Genomic DNA, 18,495 nt, shown 5'->3' with positions numbered 1-18,495 from the left:
AACCTTCATGTTACGGGTTTGAGTTTATGAGAATTAAGCCCTATGTCCCATGAAGTCCTATATTGTAAGTTTTATCTGGTTGCTGTTGGTTGGAGTTTTTATGTGGCAGTTAATGCAGGTTTATAAATCTGGAAATAATTAAAAATTGGTATATATAAGAAGAGGTTTTTACTTGGCTGTTTGTGAACAATGAATGGTTTTGATTAATTAATGAATTCACGGGGACTGAACTTCCATTAACTTGAACAGCCACAGACAAGGAAAGCTAGACATGTGACAGATTCCCCAGTCAGCCCAAGACCCTTGTTGACAGGAACAGACCCCCAGTAGGTTTTAGGTTAGAGTGCAGGGAATCTGCTTAGTGTGGAAGTTCAGTCACTTGATGATATTGCCTCTCTCAGAGCCTCCATAAGTTCAGGTCCAAGTGGGTCAGTATTATTTTGTCTTTTATAGCGTCCTGTTTGTTATGAAATATGCAATTTGACCTGAATGCTTCTGTGAAAATGGCCAGGTTTGCCCATCACTATCAGGAGCTCCAAGTGAATCTGATGTCTAGCCAAAGTGAAACAGTGTGAATGCAAGCTGTACTTGCAAAGGAACAATTAAGAATGTACCCTACAGTTACTGATTGTTCCTTTCCGAGCTCAGCTTGCAGTCAGTGCTGTTTAACTTTGGTGCCAAAGGGAAGCCACCCTGTTTTTGCCTGGGGGTCAGAGTCACCTGATGATGTCAAAACGGTGACCTCACCCATTCGTCAGACGTGGCCCATGAAGGGTTGGCTGCAATGTGATCTGGTTCTCTGGCAGAAAATAGTTGCCTACGCCTATGTCAAACCATAGTTACATTTACTGAGAATAAGTAGCATGCTTCTGCACACTGCTTAAAAGTGCCCTCTTTACATTATTCCTATTCCTGGCCATGCCACATAGGGAGCAACAGACCACAACCTGTGGCTTGTTGTGTCACCTAACCCAGGCTTGTGGTTTGTTTCTCTCCAAACAAACTGCAAACCATAAGCCAGGGTTTATCCAGGAGTAGGGGAGGAGTGAATCGGGGAATTTTGAGCAGCGTATAGAAACCCACCACTTGCTTGCATCTGCTATCATTTAATGTGATGTGTGATCACAGCCAATGAGAATTCAATACAGTAGTACAATCTACAAAATAAATTTCCTAGAGTGGAAAAGAGAACTGTCTAAAACTGAGCTAAAGCTTTGGATGTGGATTTTGCTAATGTGTATTTTAACTGGAGAACTTATTTATAAATCTGCTTGGTTTAACCTGATTTTCTTTCCCCATTATGGTACTTGATTTGCTCTAAACCTTGATTGTGTGAAGGTGGGAAAACATTCTTTCAGGCATGATTCCATCACTTTGTTTTCATATGTAGCCTGATCCTGCTAGAGTGTTTGTGTTGCTAATGCATAAATCTGAACCCAAGGGCCCATTTATGCTACAGATGTGACTAGTATAGATTTGTTTTTAAATGTCATTGCTTCCCCCAAAGTATCCAGGAAGTGTTGTTTGTCAAGGTTCTGAGAACTATTTTGTAGGCTACCCTAGTTCTCAGCTTCCTTATAGGGAGCCATTAAATTTGCTTAAAATGTTTACATGCCCTAAACTGTTTGTTCTTCATTGCCCCCACCCCCCAATCCAGTGTCACAGGCAAGATTTTCATCGTAAGCACAAGTCAAGCATAAATTAAGTCTCCATCAAAGCTTTTCAAGGGCCACATGTCCTCCATTAAACCTCACATGTCTGATGGCAGGGCACATGCAGGAATCGGTCCAAATTATGTGATCAAGCATTCATCTTTATATCAAAGCAGTGTTGTTTGTTTGTTTGTTTGTTTGATTGTTTGTTTGGTGAACTTAGCTTTTATTTTGAGTAGGTAGCTGTTTGAAATGCAAAACAAAATATGAAGCTGAAGCTGAGAATGGGCATTCAGGTTTTGCCGTTCTGTTTTGCATTTGGTGCCTTACATGAGTTGAAACATAGAGCAGGTAGTGCCAGGTGTTGGTCTTAAACTTCCATCATCGCTAGCCATTAGCCATGCTGGCTGGGACTTATGGAGTCCAATGATATTTGGAGGGCACCTTGTTGGCTGTCCCTACCATACAGTAAAAGCATAATCAAATATAGATGCTGAATATGTGGATAAAGGATACAGTTCAAGAATGCTTCCCGAACTATGCCTAATGAATTGAACAGAACTTATTCCAGAACACATCTGTGTGGAATAAAATGCCAGTAGATTGTATCCATTGTAAATTTAAACATGAGTTTTAGTTCTGAGCCATCTTGTATGCTCTGTGTCCCAGTGACATTAATGGATTGTTCCCATTAAGTGTTGAAGCCTCAAGCAAAATAGGAACCTTCCTGCTGTTTAAGAGGGAATATTTGATTTAATGAGGTCTGTCTTGTTAGTTTTAATTTTACCATCAGAAATAGTCTAGTGGTTCAGCTTTATTAAATCAAGTCTTAATCTTGACAGCAACCTATAAATCAAAGGATACAATTCTAATAGTATGAAACAAACCTGTTACTTTGGGCTTTTTTTCTTTTTAAAAAAATTAACCTGGAGTGCAGAAAGGAGAGTTGTTCCAGTAGTCAAAAGAATATAATAACTGTCTTGTGGTCTGCAATCTTGATGTAAAAGTGGCTAGTTACCACCACTAATACTTCCCCACCCCAAAACAATCACCACTTTTCAAGAATTTGCAGTTTTTATTAATTAGCAATCTCCTTTTAAAACTCCCACACATGTTGGGATTGCAGGTAGATGTTACTGCTCACAGGTCAGCTAGGAGCCAAATGTGCATGCAAACAAGAAATGTATGGTGACTAATCTCATAATGAGCAATAATGAGAGGGTATTACACTCATTCCTATTATATGCTCTTATAATGATTTCATATTTAAAAGAGGGAAGGGAAAGTAGGCTAGGTTAAGGGCAAGGTTAATGTGACCTTTTCCATTTGCTTTATTTCTGTTTCTACTGGACACCATAGCAGATAGATCCTACAGATTTGGGTTCCATTTTTGTTTCTATCTGCCTGTGAATCATTCCCCTCCAAGAAAGCCCCCTGTTGGCCTTTTCTGCAGGAAAGGAAGGCAGAAAACATACTGACCTGCCCCTCTGTTGGACGGAGGCATCTGGTGCATCTCCTAGCACTGCCCAAGAAAACCTGCAAGAGAGACCAGCAGGAGCTAAGTTAGTGGGGAAGCTTAGCAGCTTGGGTTCCTCACTTTTCTCCTGAGAAAGGCCACTGGGGAGCTTTCAGGTATAACCTTGGCTCCAAGCAGCCAAGAAGCCTTCCTGCAAGAAGGGTGGGAAGCTTGCCGCCTTGACTTCTTTCTCTTCTTTCTCTCCTCCAGCAACCAAACCCACCCAGTCTTGGAACTGGGGAGAGGGCAGAGATAGCTGCTTAAGCATTGGGATGTTCCCTACCCACCTCTACAGCTTCAGATTTGGGGGAGTGACTGATTGCTTGTCACCCTTACCAGAGGGTGGCTGCACAGTTACCTTGGCATAGAAAAGGTTGCCACCTGAATTCTGATACCAAAAGTGTTCACTTTGGGCAGGACATGAAACTTGATTATGGAATCCAGATTAAATTCTGGTCATGTTTTGTTGATGATGATGCAAAATAATATTATTACTTCTGGTAATTCACTAATACAATTTATTACAATTATTAAAAGCATTTCTATATTGACTTTTATTGGTAAGCCCATTGGATATTTTAACATTAAATGAACTTAACATTCATTTAGTGCCAGCAGTGCACTCTCTGTCATGATGATTTGCAATCTGTGTTAGATTGAGCAGAGGCAAAGGCCAGATTTGGAAAAAAGTATTTGAAATTCTCAGGAGATGATACAATTCCACAGCATTAGCCCTGCACAGAGCTGAAAAATAGTTTGCGTTCCTAGGTGCCAACATCACATTTTTTTGTATTCAGTTAGGGTCCCTGGTAAAAGATGCTTCATAAAAGAGTAGAGAGGATGTATTAACTGAAAATACAGAAAGCTAAAATCTATTGTAGCATCAGAGCTAGTAGACTAGCTTTTTGCTTAGGTTTATGTGGATGCCTAAGAATATGTATTGTAAAATAACCAATTTTAAAAGGAATCTTAGTTTCAAGACTGAAAAATCCCGATCAGCAGTTCAGAGTTTAAGGAGAGTTTATTCTGCAATCTCATCCTATGAGCTGTTACAAAAGTTACCAGCCAGGTAACCTATTCAGTGAGAACTTTGAGGCTCATTTTGTGTTTTGTCTTGTTGCTCACAACAACCAGTGACAAAGCAAGGCTTACAAGAAAGTGTCCAGGAAAAAGATGACAATGTAATGAGAGGATAATCAGGGGCCAACATACCTTGGATATGTATGTAAAGATATTTGAGTTCCTTTTTTTAATTATCAAAAATAATTAAAATAAATAAACTTAAGGAGGAAAAATGCACAAGGAAGACTTAGCATGCTATGTGTGAATGAATGAATGAATGAATGAAGAGTAGAATGCACCGTTTGAACTTCCAATAATTTATTTGTTTTTGCTTTCTTATGTTAATGTCCTTTGTCATGGAACCCAAGATGGTGTATACAGTATGTGGTTCCCAGGTGGCCACCCATCCAGGTGCTGATTTGACCCAGACCTGCCTTGCAGACCTGATTAGCTTCAGCAGGGCAGCAATCTCATGTGCCTTCACATCATACTCATATAGCAAGGGTAGCCAATGAGGTGTCCTCCAGATGCTGTTGAATGACAACTCCCATTATCCCTCACCATTGGCCATACTGGATGGGGTCAATGGAAATTGTCCATTAGCATCTGGTGGAGCACCGCATTGACTGTCGTATAATACCAAGGAGGAGAACATGGCTGTCAGACAGGAGCATTCCCATTACTAGGGGATGGGTATACACTACTGTACATTGTTAATAAGGTCCCATTCTTAGGTATAGCTTTTGATTTACAGCCATGTTGCTGTTTTATAAGAGTACTTACTCAATTTGACCTTCGCAGAGAGAAGACTTGAATAACAATGGTTCTGATATTGTATAAGTGGATTCTCATGATTCATCAAACTCTTGAGACCCTGTCTCCAAAATTAAGAACACATTGCATTGTGGTTGTTTTTTCTCTTTTTCCCTCCCACAGTATCTGTTAGTTACCTTAGAGCATCATGAACACCAATGCTAAGACCCGAGATGCTATCTATTCTTCTGGTAATTTAGGAGTTGAGCAAAGCAATTTCTTGTGTGTATTGGCTCAAGTCCTACTGCCTTTAGACTAAATCTTAAAATTGGCCCTGGGAAATCTCAACATCCTTTTAAGAACTTCATGGCCAGGAAACAAAGACACTGTCTAGGCACTAATTTAAGGAGCTGCTTTATCATACTTTTAAATTAGAATATTTGTAGCATGAGAATATTAGGCTTTTAAAGTCCACCTGTGATGTGTTTTGGGAGGCAGAGGTGTTATTGAGAAATTTCTAGGATTTTGTTTTTTAAAATCTTTTCGCCAATTAAACTAATGTGTGATTTTTCCATCAACAGGTAATGGAGACCAAAAGCATGTTGTACCTTGTGACAGAATATGCCAAAAATGGAGAAATATTTGGTAAGTCTTTTCACTTAAAAATAGCTTGGTACTGTAGTTTGTTTCAGCAGCTGATGAGTTGTGGGGGGATTGTTTTAATTCTATAAATAGAAGCTTTAGATCAACTTTTTACTGCACTCACTTCTCTTTTAAAGGAGGTTTTCATATAAAACTAATTCATGAGCATTACTTCATCTCTTGCTCAGTAGGTTAGCAAATAAAATGTGTTGTAGGCCAGATTGTTTTTCACAATAGTGTTGACTCTTGGCAATTGAAAGTTGTTAAAATATTAGTATAATTCCAATCAGAAAACTGGTTTTCTTGTCTTTCCACTTATCTATTATTGTTCTTATATGGAGTTCTTATCATTTAGCCTTGGCACTGAACAAATAGAAGTTCCCCATTTGTACAAACTGACTTGTGCTTTTGATAAATTTGTAAGAGACTCCTTTGAGCAATCATGAACATTTTCACCTTCATCCCTTGAGGATAATTTGTTCTGAACTGGATGCTCCTCAGCTGCTGCTGGCTTTCCCCTAGCAATCAGTTTAAAAGATGCCCTGCCACCTTTTCAATTCAAAGCACCAACAGTCTGGTTCCATCCTGGTTCAAGTGGAGTCCATCCATTTTGTACAAGCCAAACTCATTCCCAAGCATTTCCCAGCACCTAACAAATCAATAACCTTTTCCTAACACCACCATCCCATCCATGAATTGACATTACACTGCTATGTCTATCTTGCTCTCTGCATGGAACAGTTAGCTCTTCTGAGAAAGCTGCCTTTAAGCTCCTGGCTTTCAACCTTCTATCTAGCAACCTAGATTTGTTTTTCTAAACACCAGGACAGCAAGACTACATTTCCCCACATCACTGGTGCCAAGAGGCACCATAAGCACTTACTCCTCCCCAGCACCATCTAACAGGCCATCAAACAACTCATAATATATGCAGCCTTCACACCAGCCAGGCAGATCACCATGCATTGACCCCCCATTGCATATCTAATTATGTCCCAAATGTTCAAATCACCCACTAACAAGAAGGTTATCATCAGTGTGAGAGGATAGATGCTTGCCCCCCCCCCCAATCCCTGGGATCATTTCCTGTGAGTAACATCTTCCTCCCAGAGACCATTATTATCGGTAACAGCAGAGAAGCTTTCGCCTTGCAAGTGGGTTCCAGGTATCACAACACTGAAGGCCTTGGCTACTAACCTCTGGCTTTCTCAGCTTCTTCAGGTCAACCACCTTGGCCTGTGGGCCAGGAGCTTATTGCTCTGAACACCTACCCACAACTGCCTCCAGCCGGCAGATAGTTGTATAGTCCCCACACTTGACCTTGCATGTATATCAAGCTTAGTTATTGAAGCCTATCCATGTCTTAGTGCCAGGATCTCCTCCTAGTGAGCAGTGGGCCAGCAGTAGTTCCACCAACGAATCAGAGCTCATATTTTAGTAAGTAAATTGTGGTCATTGATGACTTACATCATGGTAGAAAACATGTTCCATGAGAATTTTCAGGATTGGTGCTGAATAAGATTGTTCAACCTCTGTAACAAGATGACTGTCTCTTTGCTCCATGGTTTATTTTCTGTTGCTGTTTGCAGGTTTTTGTGGGGTTCTTTAAAACCTGATAAAACAAAAACTTGTGAGATAGATGTTCTGTTGTGAGCACACATTTGAGTCAGGGTCTCTGTTATCACCAACTGCAACTCATAAAACTCTGGTCTTTATTCAGTACTGATTTAAACTCAAAAACAAGCTCTCTGGAAACCAAATGTTCTGGCAGTTGTGGTCTTAGAACAGACTAGGTGAATTTGAAACCATGCTTATTTAATTTCTAAGGTGCTTATTTAATTTCTAAAAGGATGATTATGTCTCTACGTGAACCCTGCCTATCTGACCTAGAAACACTTTCCCATCGTTGCCTTATTCCAGATGTATGAGGGCAGATTGTTGTTAGTGGTAAGAGAAAAGCACTGCATATGTTCAGGAAAACTGTATTTATTATTTTTGTTGGATTTTTATTGCAGCAGTATAGGCTTAAATGGAGCACTAGTTGTACAAGAAAGTTATGGAAGCTCTTAGGGGAAAGATGTTGAAGCATTGTTTTGAGCTGGCTTTAATCTACTTAATCCACCTTCGTGTGTGGTGGCAGGATAGGGTAACCCTTTGGGTGCCTTCCAGACTTCCATTTGGTTTGGGCAAAAATATGGCAGATGATGGATGATACAGCTACGGTAAATGAAACTTCCTCATATGCCATGTATCTCAGGCATGCGTTACAGTACAATGCTTCCAAGTCCATAGTTTGAATAATGAATAATTGTGCATTAAAAATTGCTTCAGGTGGACTGCTCTGGGTGGCTTCAATTTCAGAGCAGCCTTTTTTGTTTACTTGAGCCAGTGTGGTATATAGCTGCTAGAATGTTGGATGAAGATCTGGGAGACACAAATTCAAGTCCTCGCACAGACATGAAGGTCACTGGGTAATCTTGGGCCAGTTGCCATCTCTCAGCCTAGCCTATCTCCCAGGATTGTTGGGATAAACTGGTGGTTGTGGGGAAACCCCTGTATGCCACTTTGAGTTCTTTGCAAGTACAGATAAAATACAAGAAGTACAAGAAGCAGAGATAAAATACAGTAAGGAAATAAATGAAAGCTCTTCTGGGAAAGCACAATGATATGTGGCGATTTTATTTATAGTCTGTTGTCATAATGTTCTCCCTGTTAGATGTAACCATGCACAGTGGTACCTTGGGTTACAAATACTTTGGGTTACAGACTCAGCTAACCTGGAAGTAGTACCTCGGGTTAAGAACTTTACCTCAGGATGAGAACAGAAATCGTGTGGCGGCATCGGGAGGCCCCATTAGCTAAAGTGGTACCTCAGGTTAAGAACAGTTTCAGGTTAAGAATGGACCTCCGGAACAAATTAAGTTCGTAGCCTGAGGTACCACTGTAAATCGTTCACACAAGTTTCTGTGTAGCCTAAATTGGGAGAATTTCAGTTATACCTCTCATACCTCAACAGCAGGATGGGATAAACTCCAGGAGTCCCTTGCTGGTTTTGAGGATGTTGTGTGTTGTGGTATTGTACTCCTTTAATATCCTCCAATATGGCAGTGTTGCCCTCTAGATACTATCCCTGACCATTGGCAGTGCTGGCTGGGGCAGATGGGAGTTGGCATCCAACAATGTATAGAGGACCAAAGATTCTCCACTCCTTCTTTAAAGGTCAAATCTTACTGTGCATATTTGTGTTAAGTACCGTATATTTCACATGCTTCTCTGGCATAGTATGGAAGGCAGAATTCCTTGGTTCTGGCTCACTACGAAGAAGGTAGCCTGGTGTGTAGTACTCCTTGCTTTCTGTGCCCTGAAGTGTGAAATGTGAGCAAGTCCCTGCTGTCCCTTCACTGCAGTCTGTATCGTCAGTGCTTGGCAAGAAATCCCATGGGAGGAAATTCCAGTTTGCGAGGACAAAGCCCATGTTCTTTTATTTTTGATCAGTTTCTCTTTCTGCAGTGGTGGTAGTTAGATTATATCTGTGTAGTGTAAATGAGATTTCCTGTAATTCAAGGGTAGGGAACCTTTTTCACTCAAAGGCTGTATTCCCTTGTAGCCAGGCTTCTAGGGGGATCGTGCCAAAGGGGGTGGACCCCAAAGTGGTGTTGCCAAAGTGGGCAGAGCCAGAACTGGTAGTGGGCAGGGCTAACTCACACATCCACAAAGCCTGCGCCCCTCATTCATTTTTCCCCTCACCCACACTTCCATTCACTGGGTGTACAACTTCCCACCACCACAGTGATGGTTGGAAGTCCATCCCCCCTCTAGGTCTAATTGTAATGTGGGTGCATTTTCAGTGTAGAAGTCATAGGCCAACCTTTCCCTCCCCAACTGCAGCCCATCAAATGTCTTTCACACCAAATACAGGTTTGTTGGGTTCAGTTGGTGGTGGGGCAAGGAGGGAACATTCTGGACCAAGTCTGGAGTCTCTCTGTGGACCAGTGGTTCCTCATCTCTTCTGTAAAACAGTGGCAATTATATTTAATGAGGTTAAGTACCAATAATATATATATATATATATATATATATATATATATATATATATATATATATATATATATAAATCTTGAAATTGTTGGCCGCACTTTTCTCCGTAACCGCTTGACCGATCGTCCTGAAATTTTGATACAACGATCCAGGCCACTCCCCAAGCGTTGTTGGGGACAAAAAATCCCTGACATCTCGCACCTGGTTTTCCACCAAGTAAAACAGCGCCCTCAAGTGGAATTCCTCCCACAGTACACCCCTCCCTTCCTGTGAAATCTAAGCCACACCCACAAACCAAATGACATCATCAACCAAGCAACTGAAACCACCAAGGCGGCCATTATCAGACCCCTAGGCCTTTGTTTTATGTACCCTGTTTCTCCGAAAATAAGACATAGCCATAAAATAAGACGTAGCAGGATTTTTAAGCATTCAAGGAATAATAAGCCATACCCCAAAAATAAGACATAGTGATAGGCGCAGCAGGATTGCCGGCCGCGGGAGGAGGAGGAGGAGGAGGAGGAGGAGGAGGAGGAGGAGGGAAAGAATAAGACACCCCCTGAAAATAAGCCATAGTGTGGATTTTTTTTGAGGAAAAAGAAATATAAGACAGTGTCTTATTTTCGGAGAAACACGATAGGCCCCTGCTGCCAGGCCCCCACTAGGCCCGGGGGGGGGATAACCCACAGCAATGCACTTGGGGGTACGGCAAACGGTTTTTACTTTACAATTTAGCACCACTACCCCCCCCAAAAAAAAAACCCACCAAAAAACCACAAGACAAAAATAAATACCATCCTTCAAAACGTCATGAGATACGCCGGTCACCGGGGGGGGGGGGCAAACAGAATAGATCATGGATCGGGACACATGGGGGCAGTCACAGGGATTAGCCACAACAACGCGCCACACCCACAAACCCCGTCTCCGCCACAAGACCCTGTAAAATAGGGGGACTCTGAGGCTCAGGGGGATTTGAAGGGGGTCTATTACCGGGCGGAGGCCTCAGGTCACATTTAAATACTAGCCAAGGCCTTGCCTCTACTTTACAGCCTAAAGACTAGGCCTCTGCTCCATTTTACAGACCAGGCCTCAGTCTACAGCCCTTTAAATACTATCCTGAATGGAGCCCTGGATGGTAGGTGGTGGTGGGGGAGCCCAAATAGGTCACAATCCCCTACCTTCCCCTTGCCACTTCCTGGGTTTTTTATGGAACTGAACAACTCGGGTGCTTCAGAACGCACCTTCTGTTGCCGGGCCCTTGCAGGGCCCGACAGAGGCCCGGCCCAGGTAGATAATATGGCCCTGTTTTTAACCCTTTTGTTACTTTTTTCATTTTACTGATTGGGAATATGCTGACCGAGGCCCCCTTTAGATTCGGAGGCCCGCGCCAAGTGGCCCATATGACCCCCCCCTTCTGTCTGGACCTGTCTGCTTCGCTATTTGACCCCCTCCCCCCATTGGGATTTTTAAAGTATGTAGTTCTCTGGGTCCCAGGGCGCATCATCACCCCCAATTCTTAAACTAAATATATAGAAATGTTCACGATGCGTGCGCAGGGGCCAATGGATGGAGATACAGGGGGAAGGGGACAACAGAGGGCTCAGACAAAAGTGCATGCTGGAAAATAGATCCCAGAACCTGACAGTTCCTTCTCTAAGGGGGGGGGGGGCAAGGTATGGAGATGCATGGGGGAGGGGCCAACACTCCCCAGGGACAGCAGAAGGCTCAGACAAAAGTGCAAGCTGGGAAATGGAACCTAGAAGCTTACAGTTCCTTTTCGAAGGGTGGGGGCCAAGGTATGGAGATACAGGGGGGAGGGGCCAACACTCCCCAGGGACAACAGAGGGAAGGGTATCCTACCGAAACACAGGGATGAGCCGGGGTGGAGGGAGGAGGGGCAGGATACGTCATGGATCGGGACAGGGTGGGGTGGGGATCACAGGAAAGAACCACAGCAACGCGTGGCCGGGTCAGCTAGTTGTATTTATATAATTGCTGAACATCGTGTGAATGTGCTTAGCAGGCTGCATGTATACAAGTAGAAAGGGGCAAGGCATTCAGTGTGATGGGAGATAGTGCCTTTGTGTTTTCATTTTGCCGCCCCCCCCCCCCAATGTTTCAATCATGGAGGTGTTGGAATGGTATCTTTATGAAGTCCAGTGAAATAAACGCTTTTGAATAAGGTAACAAACTTGAACCTTTTTGATTTTAAAAATTGCATATAGATTCTAAACTAACAACCATGCAACCAATTCCTCATAAAAAACGACTTTAGACTTAATCATTAGACTTTTTGTACAACAACTGCACCCCAATAAAAAATGTCACATGCAGGCCTTTTGGCACATCTCAAGTTGTTCTTTGGATCATGATACTTGTCTCCCAATTTTATTACAACTTGCCTTTAAAAATACATGAAAAAGCTCACTTTCAATGCCATATCCAAGGAATGGCTTAATAAGCTATATATGATGGCAGTTGTATCTTATCAAATTAAATATACCCCTACACACACACACACACACACACACACAGGTGTAAATTTTTAAATTAAGAAGCTGTTGGTAGGGTTTATTTTTTTATTAGGCAAAGAACTGGATGCAGTGGAGGTGACCTTAACAAAAAGCTGTTCATCTTTTTAATAATAAGTTATTCTTTATGTATCTCCTGCAGATCAAGAATGTAGTTACGTCATCCAGGAACTGGATAGAATCAGAATTCATTTCAGAAATCGTGACTAAAAATTGGCTTCATGTCTAGAACTATTTGCTTGCTGACCTACGTTAGACATTTTAGAAAGGGCAAAGTGACACTGCAGCAATAAGGAGATAAAAATCATTGTTAACTTACTGTCACTATTATAATTTGTAGGCACTTGGTGGTGATTCAAGTTGTCAAGGGTGAGGAAGGGCCTAGCTTGGTAGAAAGGGAGCCTGTTGGTTGCCAAGAAGAGGAGCTAGAATAAAGTTCACTGGCTTGTGGTAATGAGACCTCCAATGATTGGAGAACAGAGGAGGTGGTGGCTGGCTGATGATGCCATCTTGTTTGTTTAGTGGCTTGGCTTTTAAGCAAGGCTGAACTTGCAGCAGTTTGGTTTTTTTAAAGTCTGTTTTAGTCTGTCTGTATTTTCTCTAAACCTTTATCATTGAGCTGTGCTTGTCAGTGCCCTGGGTGTTGGTCAGTCAAGTGTCTACTAAAACTTTGTGTAAGAGCCAAAAAGGAAAACTGGTGTTGATAACAAGTCAGCAAAGAAAAATGAAATTGCATTTTGCAGGCAAAAGACTTCCTCATTTTCTGTCATGGATTTAATTGGGCGATTTAAAAGAAAATACCGTAAATTTGCCATATATAACCATTGAAATGGAGCCCTACTTCATGTCATGTATTAAGTACAGTACTCAGAACTGCTGCTTAGCTTTCTGGGTTTTGCCATTACACCTGGACACTTAGACATTTGTATAGTCAATAATCTTTGTACATTTGCAAAGGGTCATTTAAACAGCATCTTCTGTTTCTTAAGTTGATCTTAATGTCTCTCTCTCAAGCTCTTCTACCTGAAACTTTAAAAAATCATTTAAATCTCTTCCTTTGCTGCCGGCCTTCCGTCATCTGATAATTATAAGGAGTCTGTTCTGCAGTAATGTATCATCAGATCTATCCATCAGTGTTTGGCTATTTCACTTGGGAGAAGAAACCTACAAATTGCCATATCCTAGATACACCCTCTGCTAAACATTAGAAGATATGAATCAGACCAAAGGCATTCTTTTCTCACAGTTGCCAAACAGATGCCAATGGGAAACCTGCAAGTAGAGCATGAGCATTATTATAGCATTCTCCTACATATGATCCTCAGTGACTGGTATTCAAAGCAGTGTTAGAAACCCAGATATATAAGTTAGGCACCAAATGGCTCCTTAAACCAAGGTTACAGTTTCCCAAATGGAAAGTCTACCTGCCATTTTGGGGCAAGATGGCTCTTAAGTCTTATTTTTCAAATGATGGACTGGCTGTGATTGATCATCAGTTAAACATCTGGCTAGTTCAGATGACAGCCTTGAGCTAGTTTAAGAAGTTTGAGAACTGAAAGAAGAAAAGTCACATTATCTAGGGACAGTTCACATTTATATTGGCCTATTCCTACCTCTTTTTCTTAATGAAGACACAGACCATTCATAACGTAAGAATATCCTTCACAACTGTGAACATGGCAGTGCAGTGGGGTAAGTGAAGACAAGCTACAACAGTTAACTAGAACGTCATCCGCTGCTCCTGCTCAGGCTGCACAGGAAAGCATTTTGGTTCCTGAAATTCATTCTGATTGTGCACATAAAATATAACTGATAGAATTCTACAGCGAAAACAGTCAAGATCCAATGATCCCCAGGCATGCACCTCCAGATGGTGGAGATGTCAGGTGCCCTTCAGGTGCCCAGGCATCTTCACTTGGTTGCAAGTGGTCAATAGCCAGGTGCAAAATGCACCTAGCTAATTTTGGACACTAATTCAAAGGCATGTTGCCTCTGACAGTGGAAGTAGAGAACATAGCTATCATAGCTGGTAGTCCTTGACTGCTTCTTCTCTGTGATTTGTTTAATTCCCTTTTAAAGCTCTCCAAGCTGGTGGCCAGCACTATATTTTGTGGTAGCAAATTCCATAATTATTCAATAGCTTGGTTGTTTGGTCATAGAAATGAGGAAACCCTGAGGGGGGTGTACATGAAACAAATGGGCAAGGAATATATGAGGTCCCATTTATGTGGTTTCCCCCATTACTCCAAATGAAATTTAACCAATACTTGTTTGCTGTGGTTATGCTGTTCTTATACAATGCCCTCAGGGTCAGAATGGTCAACTTCTTTCCCCGTCAGAAATCCTAATCATGTCAGTCTCATAAGACATTGAATTGAGTCTGAATAATACTGTGATTGTGCTGCTATGGACTTAAAACTTAATTTACAGTGTGAATCCCTGTTGACAGCGGAACATGTTGCTTTTGGCCAAGATTCAGAGCAGAGAATTTCTGCCCTCAGGTTTGCTTTTACAAGTGGTCTGTAGTTGGACTGTGCACAGGGCACTTTAAAAAATAAAGAACTAGTAAAGCAACATGTCCTGCTGCTACCGTGTTTCTCCAAAAATAAGACACCGTCTTATATTTATTTTTCCTCAAAAAACCACATGGTGGCTTATTTTCAGGGGATGTCTTATTTTTTATTAAGTATGGTACAAGGTTAAACTGCCTATCACTATGGCTTATTTTCGGGGTACGGCTTATTTTCGGGGTATGACTTATTTTCGGAGAAACACAGTACCAAGGCTTCATTGAAATAGGGATACAGTATTTCTTAGGTGCATAGTTATCTGAAAAGAAGTTAATTGCGACTATGAAACCTTCCAGTTTAACTGCTTAATTGTATCCATTAATCATAGTGCTAATTACTTTTATTGCTTCCCACAACTTAGTGACCTGAAGTTATTTCGAAGAATAAAATACAGTAACATGGTAAAAAAAATGAATAAACGTAATCAGAGTAAAAACATCGGATCAGATATGTTGAGTTAAACCAGCCTGCCTTGAATATTTAAAGATGTCATTCCTACTCCACATTAACATAATCAGAATGAAAACTGGTATCGTCATGGTCCAGAAATTTATGTAAGAGAACATAGCATGCAGTGTTTTTCAGTTTTAGGGATACCACCACCAAACATTCCCAGACCTTCAGATTGTCATTCAGTACCTGGGAATCTTGTTCTGGGGTTCCTGAGTCAGCCTCCCATTTTATGTATGTACTAGCTGGCCCTGCCACACTTTGTTGTGGCTTAGTCTGTTAAATGGACCCTCAGAGTCCCCCTTCAAACTCCTCTGTAGGCCCCACTGTGGTTTAGTTTGTTAAATGGGCCCTCAGAGTCCCCCTTCAGACTCCTCCCCCCACCCCCGGGGTTATCCCTGTGATCGGCCCCAGCCTGTCCCGACTCATGATCTTTCCCGCCCCCTCCTCATTTATCTCATTTCCTAATTCCAGCTCCCAAAAAATTCTAATTAGTGAAACTAAGATACTTGACTTTCCAAATGCCATACATAGCTAATCTCGAAATACCAAAACAGCAAAGGGCTATTACCATGGCCCGTTGTCAGGCCCTCCTTTCAGAAATTCAGGAAGGTCGTTATAGGAAGATACCATATGAGGAAAAGAAATGCCCATGTGGCTCTGGGCAGCAGGAAACAATGGAGCATGCCGTTCTTCATTGCCAGTATTATTTAGACATTCGAGTCAGGTTTATCCAGCCCATCCTATATAAATTCCCAGGGTGTTCAGAACAACACTACATCTCCCTATTACTACAGGACGAAAGCCCAGAAGTCACCAATTCAGTCACCAGATTCTGCGCTGCCATGATAGACACTTGTCAAAGGATGGTCTATGCTACAAATCAGTCCTAAAATGAAGGCCCATATCGTTAGATCTGTATCACTGAAGCCCCACCCCATACTGTATAGCTGCTTTAACTGATCTTTTTAAATTCTTATTATTAATTTTTATCACTCATTATTTATGCTTAATCACGTATTCTATGTATATGTTTTAATCTACGGTTGGTTTTTGCTCACATTTATTTAATAATTATTCGCTTAGATTCATACTGTTATGCTATTTATTTAGATGTTTTGCTTATGCTGGTCTGTGACCGAATGAAGTAAATTCATTCATTCACTTCCTAATTCCTTCCATCTTACCCTACTATCCGCCCCCACCAAGTTTTTGGGGCTTGCATTGACCCAGCCAGAAGGCTATGGCATGAGCAGGAAATGAATGGGGCAGGCACATAAGGAGGTACTGGACAGGCAGTAGCACTGAGGCTCACCTGAAAATCTTGGCCCACTATTTGAAAAAACACTTTGTCAGTTGATGTGCTTTGCAATATTGGCTTATTCCAAATTCTTCCACATGTTTGACTACTCCAAATAGGAACGTGCTGCTGATACAGGAAACTGTCTTGCTTCCAAGTGAAAGGCCTCTTTGTTCCAGCTATTGTTCTCTCTAAGGTCTGATGAGATTTCTAGTTTCTGCTGAATTACCCTAAATAAAACTACATAAGGAAAGGTGAAATGTGCCTGTAATATAATTGTAAAGCAGTAGCATTTAGGTTTCTAAGAATAAAATATATGGAGAAAGAAGTTTAGATGCAACAAACCAACTAGCTGGTTTATACATAACAGGATGTTATGGTTTGTTTAAGCCAGGCATCCCCAAACTGCGACCCTCCAGATGTTTTGGCCTACAACTCCCATGATCCCTAGCTAACAGGACCAATGGTTGGGGAAGATGGGAAGTGTAGTCCAGAACATCTGGAGGGCCGAAGTTTGGGGATGCCTGGTTTAAGCCATCATTTATTTACATACCTCGTTAGCCACAAACAAACAAACAGTGGCTTGATTCTCCAAAGTTTCCTTTCTAGCTGCTATTGCTTCGTGCCTTTGTAGTTTGGATTCAAACACAGTGCCAAACCATAGTTAAAATTGATCATGCCCTCTTTTGGCACAGAAGTTGCTTTGGTTGCCCTGTATGTTGGGAGAGAGATAGGGGAAATTTGTCCTTGCTAATTTTCCTCAACAACATACAATGGCTTCAGATTGTGGTTTGTTGGCCATAAACAAACCATAGTTAAGCTGCTGGGCAGGGTTACACTTGTTGTAACTTGTTGACATCTGTCTGTCTTGAGAAACAATGGAAGAGTGCCAATAAGCCAGGCCAAAGGAAGGTGCAGTCACTGATTTTCGAGTGTAAAGTTGGAAAATGTACATATCAAGTACAGTATTTCCTCTTTGTACTGATTTATTTTATTTTATTTTATTTTATTTAATCTTACATACCATCCATCAGAAGGCTGCAGGTTAAGTGTATGACTAAACATAGTTGCTAGAGGTTTGCTTGGTGTTTCCCCCTTAAGATGTCTCCCCCCCCCTGCATATATTGGTAAATCGGCTCTTTCACTTGGTCTTACAATATCCCTAATAAGCAAGCCGTCATCCTTGGAGAAAAGCTGCAGCTTAAATTATTATCTTGCAGTCGGCTCTTCCAAATCTCCTTAAGAGCAAGGTCCAGCTGGTATGTAAAAATGCCTGCGGTGAGCAGTAGCTGCTTGTCATCATCACCTTCTAGTTGGATTCTGTCTGTCTAGAATCCTGTTCAGTTGTACTTGTAATACAAGTTAACACCCAACAGTTCTATCTCAGCTGGAAATTTTATCTTAGATGACTACTGAAAGCTGAAAAGCACCAACAGCATTTGGAAGCTTGGTTTCCTAAAGCAAATGGTCAGGCTAGGTTTTAATTGCCATTCAACCTCCTTTAGCGTTAATCTTTACTGTGCCTTCATCACAGCCTAACCTATAGTTCTGCCTTTGTCCCTGTCTGTATTTTAATATTTCTGTTTCTGGTGTAGCATCTAATGCATTATAGATGCTAAATAAATGTATATTGATGATTTTGGCAGGAACCATAGCCCGAAACAGAACGATTCTGAAACAGGAACATGATTTAAAGCTGGAGTGTCAAACATCAGCCTGTTTATCTGGCTCTTTAGTGTCCCCAGTATTTATTTCCTTTTAAAATATTTCAACTCTGCCTTTTGGCCCAAAGACCTACAAGGCAGCTCACAACGCCAATAAAAGCAGTCTGCAATAATAAAACATAAATGATAAAATGAGAACTGGAACAGAATTTCACAGGACAGAGTCATGACATAAAAGACAAGAGAAACTAATGAACTGCAGTGGAGTAAAACCGTCTTAAAAGCTTATCTGAATACCAATAATAAGGTGATTA

At 41.4% G+C, this 18,495-nt stretch overlaps 1 protein-coding gene across 2 annotated transcripts in view; it reads left to right on the top strand.

Annotated features, from left to right (window-relative positions):
* Nucleotides 1-18,495, top strand: part of SIK2 (salt inducible kinase 2) — a 79,294-nt gene that overhangs the window by 12,841 nt on the left and 47,958 nt on the right. For both annotated transcript variants that reach the window (XM_035140266.3, XM_088657858.1), the window contains exon 3: nucleotides 5,565-5,628. In XM_035140266.3, the coding sequence (XP_034996157.1) occupies nucleotides 5,565-5,628 (64 nt within the window). The remainder of the gene's footprint in view (nucleotides 1-5,564; nucleotides 5,629-18,495) is intronic.

The sequence above is a fragment of the Zootoca vivipara genome, chromosome 14 (genome assembly GCF_965207765.1).
Source record: "Zootoca vivipara chromosome 14, rZooViv2.hap1.1, whole genome shotgun sequence".
Classification (NCBI taxonomy): domain Eukaryota; kingdom Metazoa; phylum Chordata; class Lepidosauria; order Squamata; family Lacertidae; genus Zootoca; species Zootoca vivipara.
Note: the sequence above shows the minus strand (reverse complement) of the source record. Positions and strands in the feature narration are given on the sequence as shown.